The sequence below is a fragment of the Elephas maximus genome, chromosome 12, assembly GCF_024166365.1.
Source record: "Elephas maximus indicus isolate mEleMax1 chromosome 12, mEleMax1 primary haplotype, whole genome shotgun sequence".
Lineage (NCBI taxonomy): Eukaryota > Metazoa > Chordata > Mammalia > Proboscidea > Elephantidae > Elephas > Elephas maximus.
In genome coordinates, this window is record NC_064830.1 from 99,321,902 (window position 1) to 99,338,303 (window position 16,402).

Here is a 16,402-nt window from a genome sequence, read left to right on the forward strand (position 1 = left end):
AATATTGTAAAGATGGAAACACTCCCCAACTTGATTTACCGATTCAAAACATTCCATATCAGAACCCTAGCTGGTTGCCTGGTAAGAATTGACAAGTTGATTTAAAATTCATACTGAGAGGAACAAAGAAAAAATCAGTACCACAAAAAAAAATGACAGAAATAAACTCTGCACTATCAATAACCACAGTGACTGTAAACAGTTTAAATACACCACTAAAGACACAGAGAGTGTCAGAATGGATTAAAAAAAAAAAAAGACCCATCAATATGTTGTCTGCAAGGATACACCGTAGACACAAAGACAAAAATATACTAAAAATCAAAGAATGGAAAAAACAAAAAACATAACAAGCAATCAGAAATCAAAAAAGAGCAGGGGTGGCAATACTAATCTCAGATACAATAGAATTTAAGGCAAAACCCACCATAAAAAACAAAGGAGGACATTATATAAGGATTAAAGGGACAATCCACCAAGAAGACGTATCCTTAGTAAATACCTACACACCCAATAATAGGGCTCCAAAATACATAAAACAAACTTACAGCACTGAAAAGAGAACTAGAGAGTTCTATAGTAATAATAGGAGACTTCAACACACCATTCTTGGCAAAGGACAGAACATCTAGGAAAAAAACTCAAAAAGACCAAAAAAAAAAAAAAAAAAACTGAAGGTCACAATCAATCAACTTGACCTCATAGACATATACAGAATACTCCACTCAACAGCAGCAAACTATACACTCTTTTCCAACTCATGGAACATTCTCCAAAATAGACCACATTTTAGGCCATAAAGCAACCCTCAATAAAATCCAAAATATCTGAAATAATACAAAGCATCTTCTCTGATCACAATGACACCACAAAAGTAGAAATTAATAACAGGAAGAGCAAGGGAAAAAAATCAAAGACTGGGAAACTGAATAGCAACTTGCTCACAAACCACTCAGAAAAGGGAAGAAATCAAAGAAGGAATTTTTAAAAATTCCTAGAATCAATGAGAATGAAAACATATTTACCAAAACCTTTGGGACACAGCAAAGGTGGTACTCAGAGGTAAATTTATAGCAATAAACGCACCCATCAAAAAAAGAAGAAAGGACGAAAATCAAAATTTTAGCCCTACAACTCGAACAAATAGGAAGAGAACAGCAAAAGAAGCCCACAGTCACCAGAAGAAAGGAAATAATAAAGATCAGAGCAGAAAGAAATGAAATAGAGAAGAGAAAAAAAAATAGAATCAACAAGACCAAAAGTTGGTTCTTTGAAAAGATCAACAAAATTGACAACTATTTGTCAAACTGACAAAAGAAAAACATTAGGGGGAGCAAATAACCCACATAAGAAATGAGATGGGGGATGCTACTACAGACCCAACTGAAATAAAAAGGATCATAACAGTACTATGAAAAACTATACTCCAACAAACTTGAAAACACAGAGGAAATGGACAAATTTCTAGAAACACACTATCTGCCTAAATTAACACAAACTGAGGCAGAACCTATGAACAGCCCCATAACAAAAGAAGAAAATGAAAAGGTAATTTTTTAAAAATTCCCCAAAACAACAACAACAACAAAAAGTACTAGTCTGGATGGCTTCACTGGAGAATTCTACAAAACATTCAGAGAAGAGCTCACACCAGGACTACACAAACTATTTCAGAGTATAGAAAAGGAAGGAGTACTCTCAAATTTATTCCATGAAGCCAGCATTACACAGATACCAAAGCCAGGCAGAGACACCCCCAAAAAAGAAAATTACAGACCAGTATCTCTCATGAACAGAGACACAAAAATTATCACCAAAATTCTAACCAGTAGAATTCAGTATCTTATCAAAAAAAAAAAAACACAAGATGACCTAGTGGAACTCATACCAATAAAGCGGTGATAGCATAGTGGTTAAGTGCTAACCAAAAGGTAGGCAGTTCAAATCCTTGGAAACTCTATGGGGCAGTTTCTACTCTGTCCTATAGAACAGCTATGAGTTGGAATGGACTCAATGACAATGGGTTTGGTTTTTGGAAACCCTGGTGATGGAGTGGGTAAGAGTTCAGCTGCTAACCAAAAGTTTGGCAGTTTGAATCCACCACGCACTCCTTGGAAACCCTATGGGGCGGTTCTACTCTGTCCTATAGGGTCACTATGAGTTAGAATCAACTTGATGGGAACGGGTTTGATTTTGGGTTTTTTATGCAAGGATGGTTCAACATTAGAAAATCAACACAATCCACCACATAAATAGAACAAAAGAAAAGAACCACATGATCATCTCAATTGATGCAGAAAAGACATCTGATAAAGTCCAACATCCATTCCTGATTTAAAAAAAAACTCAATAAAATAGAAATAAAGGAAATTCCTCAACATAATAAAAAGGCATCTATACAAAACCAACAGCCAATATCATTCTCAACGGAGAAAGTCTGAAAGCATTCCACCTGAGAACTCTAACAGGACTAGGATGCCCTTTATCACCACTCCTATTTAACATAGTGCTGGAAGCCCTAGCTAGAGCAATAAGGCAAGAAAAAGAAATAACATACATCCAAATTGATAAGGAAGAAGTCAACCTTTCCCTATTTGCTGACAATATACTATGCATACAGAACGGTAAAGATTCCACAAGAAAACTACTGGAACTAATAGATTCAGCAGTGTGGCAGGATACAAGATCAACATACAAAACTCAGTTGGATTCCCATACACCAACAAAGAGAACTACCAAAAGGAAGTCAGGAAAACAACACCGTTTATTATAGCACCTAATAAAATAAAATGCTTCCGAATAAATCTAACCGGAGTGCAAAGGACCGACACAAACAAAACTACAACATGCTACTGCAAGAAACCAAAAGAGATCTGCATAAATAGAAAAACACACCACGCTCATGGATAGGGAGGCTCAACATTCTAAAGAAGATCTACAGGTATAATGCAATCCGGATCCAAATATCAACAGCTTTCTTTAACAAGATGGAAAAACTAATTATTAAACTTATAGGGAAAGGAAAGAGGCCCCGGATAAGTAAAGCATTATTGAAGATGAAGAACAAAATAGGAGGCCCAACACTACCTGATCTCAGAACCTACTATACAGCCACACTAGTCAAAACAGCCTGGTACGGGAACTACAACAGAGACATAAATCAATGGAACAGAATTGAGAACCCAGACATGAATCCATCCACCCACGGACAGCTGATCTTTGAAAAAAGCCCAAAGTCCATTAAAAAAGGGGGGGGGGGAGAGAGTCTCTTTAAGAAATGGTGCTTGCAAAGCTGGATGTCTATAAGTAAAAAAAAAAAAAAAAAAAAACAGGACTCATACTTCATATCATACACAATAACTAATTCAAAAAGATCAAAGAACTAAATATAAAAACTATAAAGATCATGAAAGAAAAAATAGAGACAATGCTAGAGGCCTTAATATATGACATAAATAGGATACAAACCATAACTAACAATGCACAAACACAAGAAGATAAACTAGACAACTGGGAGCTACTAAAAATTAAACCCTTATGTCTATCAAAAGACTTCACCAAAAGATTAAAAAGAGAATCTAAAGACTAGGGAAAATTTTTGAGCTACAACATATTCGACAAAGATCTAATCTCTAAAATCTGTAAGATACTGCAACACCATAACAATAAAAAGACAAACAATCCAATTAAAAAATGGGCAAAGGATATGACCAGACAACCCACCAAAGCAGACAATCAGGCAGCTAACAGATACATGAGGATACGCTTGTGTTCATTAGCCATTAAAGAAATGCAAATCAAAACCACAATGAGATACCATCTCACCCCGACATTACTGGCACAAATCAAAAAAATAGAAAATAATGGATGTTGGAGAGGTTGTGGGGAGATTGATCTCTTATGCACTGCTGGTGGAAATATAAAATGGTACATCACTATGGAAAAACATATGGCGATTCCTTAAAAAGCTAGAAGTAGAAACACCATATGTTCCAGCAGCCCCACTCCTTGAATATATCCTAGAGAAATAAGAGTCATCATACAAACAGACATATGCACACCCATGTTCGTTGCACCATTATTCACAATGGCAAAAAGATGGAAACAACTTAAATGCCTATCAACAGATGGATGGATAAACAAATTATGGTATATACACAATGGAATACTATGCAGCAATAAAGAACACTGATAAATCTGGAAAACATCTCAAAACATGGATGAATCTGGAGGGCATTATGCTGAGTGAAATAAGTCAATCCCAAAAGGACAAATATTGTATAAAGCCACTATCATAAAAACTCAAAGAAATGTTTACACACAAAAACAAACAATCTTCAATGGTTACAAGAGAGGGGAGGGGTGAGGAGGGAAAAAACACTAACTAGATGGTAGGTAAGTGGTAACTTTGATGAAGGGTAAGAAAGTACACAGTACTGGGGAAGTCAGCACACCTTGACCAAGGCAAGGTCATGGAAGCTTCATAGACACATCCAAACTCCCTGATGGACCAAATTACTGGGCTGAGGGCTGGGGACCATGGTCTCAGAGGACATCCAGCTCAATTGGCATGACATAGCCTATAAAGAAAAAGTTCTATATCCTACTTTGGTGAGTGCCATCTAGGGTCTCAAAAGCTTGTGAGCGGCCATCTAAAATACTCCACTGGTCCCACCCTGTCTGGAAGAAGGGAGATTGAAGAAAATCAAAGACACAAGGGAAAGATTAGTCCAAAGGACTAACGGACCACAACTACCACAGCCTTCACCAGACTGAGTCCAGCACAGCTAGCTGCTGCCCAGCTACCAACACCAACTGCTCTGACAGGGATCATAGTAGAGGGTCCTGGTCATAGCTGGAGAAAAATGTAGAACAAATTCTAACTCATAAAAATAGACCAGACTTATTGGTCTGACAGAGACTGGAGAAACACTGAGAGTATGGCCCCCGGACACCCTTTAAACTCAGTAATGAAGTCGCTCCTGAGATTTATCCTTCAGCCAAAGATTAGACAGGCCCATAAAAACAAAATGAGACTAAATGGGTGCACCAGTTCAGGGGCAAGGATGAGGAGGCAGGAGGGGACAGAAAAGCTGATAACGAGGATCCAAGGCTGAGAAGGGGAAAGTATTGACATGTTGTGGGGCTGGTAACAAATGTCAGAAACAATATGTGCATCAACTGTTTAATACGAACCTAGTTTGCTATGTAAACCTTCAACAAAATCTAAGTACAATGTAAAAAAGTAAAAATTTTATGTTATTTATCAACAAGATTGTCAAATTTGAACAAGCTTATTCATGTAACTCCAAAAATAGGAAGTTAATTTGCTCAAAGAAAATGTAAGGAAATGAAAAATAAATAAATTGAAATTAAGAAGAAAAAAAAAAGGAAATTCTCCATATTTGACTTTGGTGAGTAGTGTCTGAGGTCTTTAAAGCTTTTGAGCAGCCATCTAAAATACGTCTACTGGTCCCATCCCATCCGGAGCAAAGGAAAATGAAGAAAACCAAAGATACAAAGGAAAAGTAATCCAAAGAACTAATGGACCACAAGTACCACAGCCTCCACCAGCCTGAGCCCAGAGGAACTAGGCGGTACCCAGCTACCACCACTAGTCACTCTGACAGGGATCACAATAGAGGGTTCCATACAGAGAAGGAGGAAAAAAAATAGAACAAAATTCATATTCACAAAAAAGGACCCGGCTTACTGCTCTGACAGAGACTGAAGGAGCACCAAGGCTATGGCTACCAGACACCTTTTTAACTCAGAACTGAAATCACTCTCAAAGTTCACCCTTCAGCCAAAGATTACACACGTCTATAAAACAAACAATAACGCACGTAAGGAACAGGCCTCTTAGCTCAATCATGTAAATGAGGCCAAATGGGAAACACCTGCCCGAAAGCAAAGACAAGGTAGGAAGGAAGAGGAAAACAGGACAAATGGGAACGGGAACCTTGGACTGGAGAAGGGGAGAGTGTGGACACATCTTGGGGATTGCAATCAACGTCAAAAAACAATTTGTGTATGAATTGTTGAAAGAGAAACTAATTGGCTGTGTAACCTTTTGCCTAAAGCACAATTTAAAAAAAAGATTTATATTAAGATTTTTTTAGCAATAATGAAGAATGAGGGTGAAGTATGACACTAAAAGTCGATTTTAAATTAATAAACCTAGAATGGAGATCTCTCTAAAGAATAAAATACTCTGGACAAACATTAAAAAAAAAATTCAGGAGGCGGGGCCAAGATGGCAGACTAGGTGGACGCTACCGCGGATCCCTCTTGCAACAAAGACTCAGAAAAACAAGTGAATCGATCACATACATAACAATCTACGAACCCTGAACAACAAACACAGATTTAGAGACGGAGAATGAACAAATACGGGGAGGCAGCGATTGTTTTCAGAGCCTGGAGCCAGCGTACCAGTCAGGTGACCTTCGGCGCCCGATTTGGGGCAAAGCCCAGGGCGGCAGACGGCACAAACAAGGGGCCTAGCCCTGGCCCCCGAACTCATTCCGGGAGGGGGTCCAGCTGGTTCCCGCAGGCGGAGTGGCGGCACAGCCGGTGGGAGAAGTCCCCGGGAGGCAGTGACTGGTCTTGGAGTGGGGAGAACAGCGTCCCAGATAGGGAGCCGTCCCGCCGGGATTTTGGCAGGGCGCGAGCTCGGGGAGCAGCTCCACCCCCCTGAACTGACCCCGGGGGAGGTGCCCAGCTGGTTCACGCGGGCGGCGTGGCGACGCAGCTGGTGGGAGAAGGCCCCGGGAGACAGTGACAGGTCTTGGAGCGGGGAGAGTGGCGGCCCAGCCAGGACGGGCGGTCGCGGCGCAGGCCCGGGGAGCTGCTCCACTTGCCTGAGCTGACCCCGGGGGGAGCCCAGCTGGTTCTTAGAGGCAGCACGGCGACGTGGTAGGTGGGACGGGGAGTCCCCGGGAGGCAGCGACTGATTTTGGAGTTGGGAGTGCACCGCCCCAGGCTGGCAGCGGAGGATCTGACCGTGACTCCAGTGGGCCAGACCCCCCGGGGGCAATCTCCACACAGACAGCACACATAGGCAACGCGCCCTGCGGAAATCTCAGGTATAATAGTCATTCCAAGCGAGACAATATTCTGGCTATATTCTGAGGTGCTACTCTCCTATCTCTCTGACCCCTCCCCCGCCCTCCCCAGGCGGCTTCATTAACATCTGAATAGCCTGAGCCAGAGGGAGAACTCTGATAGGGATCTGACTGCATTTTTTTTTTTAGCGGATTTTCTGGAAAAACTAGTTCCCCAGTGATGGCTCGGAGACAGCAGTCCATATCAAACCACATAAAGAAGCAGACCATGACAGCTTCTCCAACCCCCCAAACAAAAGAATCAAAATCTTTCCCAAATGAAGATACAATCTTGGAATTATCAGATACAGAATATAAAAAACTAATTTACAGAATGCTTCAAGACATCACAAACGAAATAAGGCAAACTGCAGAAAAGCCAAGGAACACACTGATAAAACTGTTGAAGAACTCAAAAAGATTATTCAAGAACATAGTGGAAAAATTAATAAGTTGCAAGAAGCCATAGAAAGACAGCATGTAGAAATCCAAAAGATTAACAATAAAATAACAGAATTAGACAACGCAATAGGAAGTCAGAGGAGCAGACTCGAGCAATTAGAATGCAGACTGGGACATCTGGAAGACCAGGGAATCAACACCAACATAGCTGAAAAAAAATCAGATAAAAGAATTTAAAAAAATGAAGAAACCCTAAGAATCATGTGGGACTCTATCAAGAAGGATAACTTGCGGGTGATTGGAGTCCCAGAAGAGGGAGGGGGGACAGAAAACACAGAGAAAATAGTTGAAGATCTCCTGACACAAAACTTCCCTGACATCATGAAAGGCGAAAGGATATCTATCCAAGATGCTCATTGAACCCCATTTGAGATTGATCCAAAAAGAAAAACACCACGACATCTTATCATCAAACTCGCCAAAACCAAAGATAAACAGAAAATTTTAAAAGCAGCCAGGGAGAAAAGAAAGGTTTCCTTCAAGGGAGAATCAATAAGAATAAGTTAAGACTACTCAGCAGAAACCATGCAGGCAAGAAGGGAATGGGACGACATATACAGAGCACTGAAGGAGAAAAACTGCGAGCCAAGGATCATATATCCAGCAAAAATCTCTCTGAAATATGAAGGTGAAATTAAGATATTTACAGATAAACACAGGTTTAGAGAATTTGCAAAAACCAAACCAAAGCTACAAGAAATACTAAAGGATATTGTTTAGTCAGAAAACCAATAATATCAGATACCAGCACAACACAAAGTCACAAAACAGAATGACCTGATATCAACTCAAATAAGGAAATCACAAAAACAAACAAATTAAGATTAATTAAAAAAAAATACACATAACAGGGAACCATGGAAGTCAATAGGTAAAAGATCACAATGATCAAAAAGAGGGACTAAATACAGGAGGCATTGAACTGCCAGATGGAGAGTGATACAAGGCGATATAGAACGATACAAGTTAGGTTTTTACTTAGAAAAATAGGGGTAAATAATAAGGTAACCACAAAAAGGTATATCAACTCCATAACTCAAGAAAAACGTAACGACTCAACTAACATAAAGTCAAACACTATGAAAATGAGGATCTCACAATTTACTAAGAAAAACGTCTCAGCACAAAAAAGTATGTGGAAAAATGAAATGGCCAACAACACACATGAAGGCATCAAAATGACAACACTAAAAACTTATTTATCTATAATTACGCTGAATGTAAATGGACTAAATGCACCAATAAAGAGACAGAGAGTCATGGACTGGATAAAGAAACACGATCCATCTATATGCTGCCTACAAGAGACACACCTTAGACTTAGAGACACAAATAAACTAAAACTCAAAGGATGGAAAAAAGTATATCAAGCAAACAATAAGCAAAAAAGAAGAGGAGTAGCAATATTAATTTCTGACAAAATAGACTTTAGACTTAAATCCACCTCAAAGGATAAAGAAGGACACTACATAATGATAAAAGGGACAATTGGTCAGGAAGACATAACCATATTAAATATTTATGCACCCAATGACAGGGCTGCAAGATACATAAATCAAATTTTAACAGAACTGAAAAGTGAGATAGATACCTCCACAATTATAGGAGACTTCAACACACCACTTTCGGAGAAGGACAGGACATCCAGTAAGAAGCTCAATAGAGACACGGAAGACCTAATTACAACAATCAACCAACTTGACCTCATTGACTTATACAGAACTCTCCACCCAACTGCTGCAAAGTATACTTTTTTTTCTAGCGCACATGGAACATTCTCTAGAATAGACCACATATTAGGTCATAAAACAAACCTTTGCAGAGTCCAGAACATCGAAATATTACAAAGCATCTTCTCAGACCAAAAGACCATAAAAGTGGAAATCAATAACAGAAAAACTAGGGAAAAGAAATCAAATACTTGGAAAATGAACAATACCCTCCTGAAAAAAGACTGGGTTATAGAAGACATCAAGGAGGGAATAAGGAAATTCTTAGAAAGCAACCAGAATGAAAATACTTCCTATCAAAACCTCTGGGACACAGCAAAAGCAGTGCTCAAAGGCCAATTTATATCGATAAAGGCACACATACAAAAAGAAGAAAGAGCCAAAATCAGAGAACTGTCCCTACAACTTGAACAAATAGAAAGTGAGCAACAAAAGAATCCATCAGGCACCAGAAGAAAACAAATAATAAAAATTAGAGCTGAACTAAATGAATTAGAGAACAGAAAAACAATTGAAAAAATTAACAAAGCCAAAAGCTGGTTCTTTAAAAAATTAACAAAATTGATAAACCATTTGCTAGACTGACTAAAGAAATACAGGAAAGGAAACAAATAACCTGAATAAGAAACGAGAAGGACCACATCACAACAGAACCAAATGAAATTAAAAGAATCATTTCAGATTACTACGAAAAATTGTACTCTAACAAATTTGAAAACCTAGAAGAAATGGATGAATTCTTGGAAAAACACTACCTACCTAAACTAACACATTCAGAAGTAGAACAACTAAATACACCCATAACAAAAAGAGAGATGGAAACGGTAATCAAGAAACTTCCAACAAAAAAAAGTCCTGGCCCGGATGGCTTCATTGCAGAGTTCTACCAAACTTTCAGAGAAGAGTTAACACCACTACTACTGAAGGTATTTCAAACCATAGAAAATGATGGAATACTACCCAACTCATTCTATGATGCCACCATCTCCCTGATACCAAAACCAGGTAAGGACATTACAAAAAAAGAAAATTACAGACCTATATCCCTCATGAACATAGATGCAAAAATCCTCAACAAAATTCTAGCCAATAGAATCCAACAACACATCAAAAAAATAATTCACCATGATCAAGTGGGATTTATACCAGGTATGCAAGGCTGGTTTAATATCAGAAAAGCAATTAATATAATCCATCACGTAAATAAAACAAAAGATAAAAACCACATGATCTTATCAATTGATGCAGAAAAGGCATTTGACAAAGTCCAACACCCAGTTATGATAAAAACTCTTACCAAAATAGGAATTGAAGGAAAATTCCTCAACATAATAAAGGGCATCTATGCAAAGCCAACAGCCAATATCACTCTAAATGGAGAGAACCTGAAAGCATTTCCCTTGAGAACGGGAACCAGACAAGGATGCCCTTTATCACCGCTCTTATTCAACATCGTACTTGAAATCCTAGCCAGGGCAATTAGGCTAGACAAAGAAATAAAGGGTATCCGGATTGGCAAGGAGGAAGTACAGTTATCACTATTTGCAGATGACATGATTATGTACACAGAAAACCCTAAGGAATCCTCCAGAAAACTACTGAAACTAATAGAAGAGTTTGGCAGAGTCTCAGGTTATAAAATAAACATACAAAAATCACTTGGATTCCTCTACATCAACAAAAAGAACACCGAAGAGGAAATAACCAAATCAATACCATTCACAGTAGCCCCCAAGAAGATAAAATACTTAGGAATAAATCTTACCAAGGATGTAAAAGACCCATACAAAGAAAACTACAAAGCTCTACTACAAGAAATTCAAAAGGACCTACTTAAGTGGAAAAACATACCTTGCTCATGGATAGGAAGACTTAACATAGTAAAAATGTCTATTCTACCAAAAGCCATCTATACATATAACGCACTTCCGATCCAAATTCCAATGTCATATTTTAAGGGGATAGAGAAAGAAATCACCAATTTCATATGGAAGGGAAAGAAGCCCCGGATAAGCAAAGCATTACTGAAAAAGAAGAAGAAAGTGGGAGGCCTCACTCTACCTGATTTCAGAACCTATTTTACAGCCACAGTAGTCAAAACAGCCTGGTACTGGTACAACAACAGGCACATAGACCAATGGAACAGAATTGAGAACCCAGATATAAATCCATCCATGTATGAGCAGCTGATATTTGACAAAGGCCCAGTGTCAGTTAATTGGGGAAAAGATAGTCTTTTTAACAAATGGTGCTGGCATAACTGGATATCCATTTGCAAAAAAATGAAACAAGACCCATACCTCACACCAAGCACAAAAACTAACTCCAAGTGGATCAAAGACCTAAACATAAAGACTACAACGATAAAGATCATGGAAGAAAAAATAGGGACAACCTTAGGAGCCCTAATACAAGGCATAAACAGAATACAAAACATTACCAAAAATGATGAAGAGAAACCAGATAACTGGGAGCTCCTAAAAATCAAGCACCTATGCTTATCTAAAGACTTCACCAAAAGAGTAAAAAGACCACCTACAGACTGGGATAGAATTTTCAGCTATGACATCTCAGACCAGCACCTGATCTCTAAAATCTACATGATTCTGTCAAAACTCAACCACACAAAGACAAACAACCCAATCGAGAAGTGGGCAAAGGATATGAACACACATTTCTCTAAAGAAGATATTCAGGCAGCCAACAGATACATGAGAAAATGCTCCCAATCATTAGCCATCAGAGAAATGCAAATTAAAACTACGATGAGATTCCATCTCACTCCAACAAGGCTGGCATTAATCCAAAAAACACAAAATAATAAATGTTGGAGAGGCTGCGGAGAGATTGGAACTCTTATACACTGCTGGTGGGAATGTAAAATGGTACAACCACTTTGGAAATCTATCTGGCATTATCTTAAACAGTTAGAAAAAGAACTACCATACAACCCAGAAATCCCACTCCTCGGAATATACCCTAGAGATACAAGAGCCTTCACACAAACAGATATATGCACACCCATGTTTATTGCAGCTCTGTTTACAATAGCAAAAAGCTGGAAGCAACCAAGGTGTCCATCAACGGATGAATGGGTAAATAAATTGTGGTATATTCACACAATGGAATACTACGGATCGATAAAGAACAGTGACGAATCTCTGAAACATTTCATAACATGGAGGAACCTGGAAGGCATTATGCTGAGCGAAATTAGTCAGAGGCAAAAGGACAAATATTGTATAAGACCACTATTATAAGATCTTGAGAAATAGTAAAAACTGAGAAGAACACATACTTTTGTGGTTACGAAGGGGGGGGAGGGAGGAAGGGAGGGAGAGGGTTTGTTATTGATTAATCAGTAGATAAGAACTGCTTTGAGTGAAGGGAAAGACAACACTCAATACATGGAAGGTCAGCTCAATTGGGCTGGACCAAAAGCAAAGAAGTTTCAGGGATAAAATGAATGCTTCAAAGGTCAGCGGAGCAGGGGCTGGGGTTTGGGGAAAATGGTTTGAGGGGACTTCTATGTCAATTGGCAAAATAATTCTATTATGAAAACATTCTGCATCCCACTTTGAAATGTGGCATCTGGGGTCTTAAAGGCTAACAAGCGGCCATCTAAGATGCATCAATTGGTCTCAACCCACCTGGAGCAAAGGAAAATGAAGAACACCAAGGTCACACGACAACTAGGAGCCCAAGAGACAGAAAGGGCCACATGAACCAGAGACCTACATCATCCTGAGACCAGAAGAACTAGTTGGTGCCCGGCCACAATCGATGACTGCCCTGACAGAGAGCACAACAGAGAACTCCTGAAGGAACAGGAGATCAGTGGGATGCAGACCCCAAATTCTCAGAAAAAGACCATACTTAATGGTCTGACTGAGACTAGAGGAATCCCGGCAGCAATGCTCCCCAGACCTTCTGTAGGCACAGGACAGGAACCATCCCCGAAGACAGCTCATCAGACATGAAAGGGACTGGTCAGCGGGTGGGAGAGAGATGCTGATGAAGAGTGAGATAATTATATCAGGTGGACACTTGAGAGTGTGTTGGCAGCTCTTGTCTGGAGGGGGGATGGGAGGATAGAGAGAGAGGGAAGCTGGCAAAATTGTCACGAAAGGAGAGACTGAAAGGGCTGACTCAGTAGGGGAAGAGCAGGTGGGAGTACGGAGTAAGATGTATGTAACCTTACATGTGACAGACTGATTGGATTTGTAAACGTTCACTTGAAGCTTAATAAAAGTTAATTAAAAAAAAAATTCATATGAAATGACAAGGGACCCAGAATATCTGAACCAATCTTGAAAAAATAAAGATGGAGAATTCACACTTCCTCATTTCAAAACTTACTATAAGCTTACCGTATCTAACTTACTTAGCTAAAATAATCAAGGCAATGTGGTATATGCACTGCCATTGCCGTCAACCCAATTTCAACTCATAGCAACCCTATAAGACAGAATAGAACAGTCCCATAGGGTTTCTAAGGAGCACCCGGTGGATTCAAAAAGCCAGCCTTTTGGTTAGCAGCCATAGCTAGCCATACCTGTTAACCACTGTACCACCAGGGCTCCCAATGTGGTATAGGCAGGCATAAGGATAAACACAGAGATCAACAGAATATAGTAGAAAGCCCAGAAATAAACCCATGTGACTATGGTGGTTGACAAGGTTTCCAAGACCATTCAATAGGGAAACAAGTGTCTCTTCACCAAATGATGCTGGGAACAACTGGATAACCCCATGCAAAAGAATGAAATTGGACACTTTCCTCACATCATACACAAAAATAAAACCAAAATGGATCAAAGGCCTAAATGTTAGAGCTTAAACTCTTAGAAGAAAATCCAGATGGATTTTTTTTACCTCTGATTTGGCAATGCAATCAGATATGACAACAAACCCACAAGCAGCAAAAGAAAACATAGATAAATTGGACTTTATCAAAATCAAAAACTACATTTGTGCTTCAAGGACACTACCAAGAAAATGAAATGACAACCTACAAACGGCATAAAAATTCTTCAAATTGTATCTCTGTTAAGGACTTCTATCTAGAATTTATTAAAGAAAAAAAAAAAAACTTCTTACAACTCAACCACAAAAAGACAGCCCAGTTAGAAAGTCGTCAAAAGACATGAATAGACTTTTTCCCAAAGATACAAATAGCCAATAAACACATAAAAAATGTTCAACATCATTTGTCATTAAAAATTAGGGAAATGCAAATCAAAACCACATGAGATACCACTTCATACCCACGAGTGTAGTTCTAATCAAAAATATTAAAAAAATAATAATAAATAACAAGTATTGGGGAGGATGTGAGGAGTTTGAAACATGTATACTCTGCTGATGGTACTGTAAAATGGGACAATCTCTGCAGAAAACTAGCAGTTCTCAATAAGCTATACATAGAATTACTATATCAAAAAGCAAACCCGTTGTCAGTGAGTCAATTCCAACTCATAGCAACCCTATAGGCAAGAGTAGAACTGCCCCATAGGGTTTCCAAGGAGCAGCTGATGGATTCAAACTGCCTACCTTCTTGTTAGCAGTTGAGCTGTTAATCACTGTGCTACCAGGGCTCTGGAATTACTATATAACCCGGCAATTCCACTCATGGGTATATACCCAGAAGAATTCAAAATATATATCCACACAAATACCTGTACACGAATTATTTATAGCAGCAATATTCATAATAGTCAAAGGTGGAAAAACACATGAAATGTCCATCAACTGAAGAAGTGATTAACAATATGAAGTATGTCCACAAAATGGAAAGGTTATTTGGTCATAAAAGGGAATGAAGCATCCATACATGCTACAATGTGGATGAACCTTGTAAACATTATTCTAAGTGAAAGGAATTAGTCACAAAGACCACATATTACGGAATTCCATTTATATAAAATGACCAGAGTAGAAAATCTAGAGATAGATAGTAGATTAGTGGTTGATTAGGGGTGCCGGGTGGGAAAGGATTGGGAAATAGGACAGTGATAGCTAAAGCTTATGGGATTTCTTCTAGAGTTGATGAAAACCCTCTAAATACGACTATGGTGACAGTGTCACATAATGATAATACTAAAAACACGAATTATACATCAATTAAGATGTTATTAAAAAGAAAAAATAGTACTCTACACACTTATTAAGAAAATAAGTGGGTCCAAGAAATCAAATCTTATGAGGTTCCTGGCATTTTTCACAAAGAGATCTTGTGGGTTGCTGAGGGAATCGATGTTCACTCCAAATGACGTGCTAGTTATCACATCCATGCTGTAAGCCCCGAAGACACTAAGTAGAGAAAGAAAGACAAAGAAACTTAAAATCAGCATTTCTTCAATATCCCTCCATGACATCTTTAGCAAGAAGAACATGTAAATTCATAGGCCCGGAGAAAGACAGGGAAAGAGCCACACACTTTCAAAATCATCTGCTGGATCATCTGAGGGTCTGTGTGCCCATCAAATCACTCATGAGGCATTTATCAGGTGACAGTGATGCTGCTGTCCCAGTGCTAGGAGCAATGGGAACACGAAGGTATGGTAGAACCAATTCTGAGCTCCAGGAGCTCAGTCAGAGAGGGATGCACCCACAGATGAGACTACTGCAGTGAGTGTTGAGTGTGGAAGACTGCAGGTGTGTAAGAACAGTGCTGTAGCAATACAAAGGATAAAATAATGAATTCTTCCTAGAACAGTCCAGAAAGGTGACAATGGATCTAAGTCTTACCTCCCCATAATGTCTATGCCCAGAGCAGAGTAACATATAGCATTTTGTTGACATCCTCAGCAAAACCATGAAGTTGTTCCAAGCTCTGCCTTTGAACTTTCCTGTTACAATCAATGTCAGCCCATAAGAACCAAATGCCTTGCACTCCCACCAATCCAAACTACTTACACTCAACACTTCAGTGCTATCAATCATGTTTCTTCTTTCTAAAAGATTTTATTTTTTCATAGTTTAGAAAATGCAAGTTGACAATTAAGTTGGTAAATTAATCTAGGCTCATATATACAGTAGAAGAGAGCTTTTCTCTCCTGGATGCCCTACCGTTTAGTTTGAGCCACCTTTCTTGGGTGGCCT

The 16,402-nt window shown here is 39.0% G+C and overlaps 1 protein-coding gene across 2 annotated transcripts in view; it reads right to left on the reverse strand.

Annotated features, from left to right (window-relative positions):
* LOC126086884 (cytochrome P450 3A8-like) overlaps nt 1-16,402 on the reverse strand; it is a 53,278-nt gene that overhangs the window by 12,036 nt on the left and 24,840 nt on the right. For both annotated transcript variants that reach the window (XM_049903686.1, XM_049903685.1), the window contains exon 7: nt 15,462-15,610. In XM_049903686.1, coding sequence (XP_049759643.1) covers nt 15,462-15,610 — 149 coding nt within the window. The remainder of the gene's footprint in view (nt 1-15,461; nt 15,611-16,402) is intronic.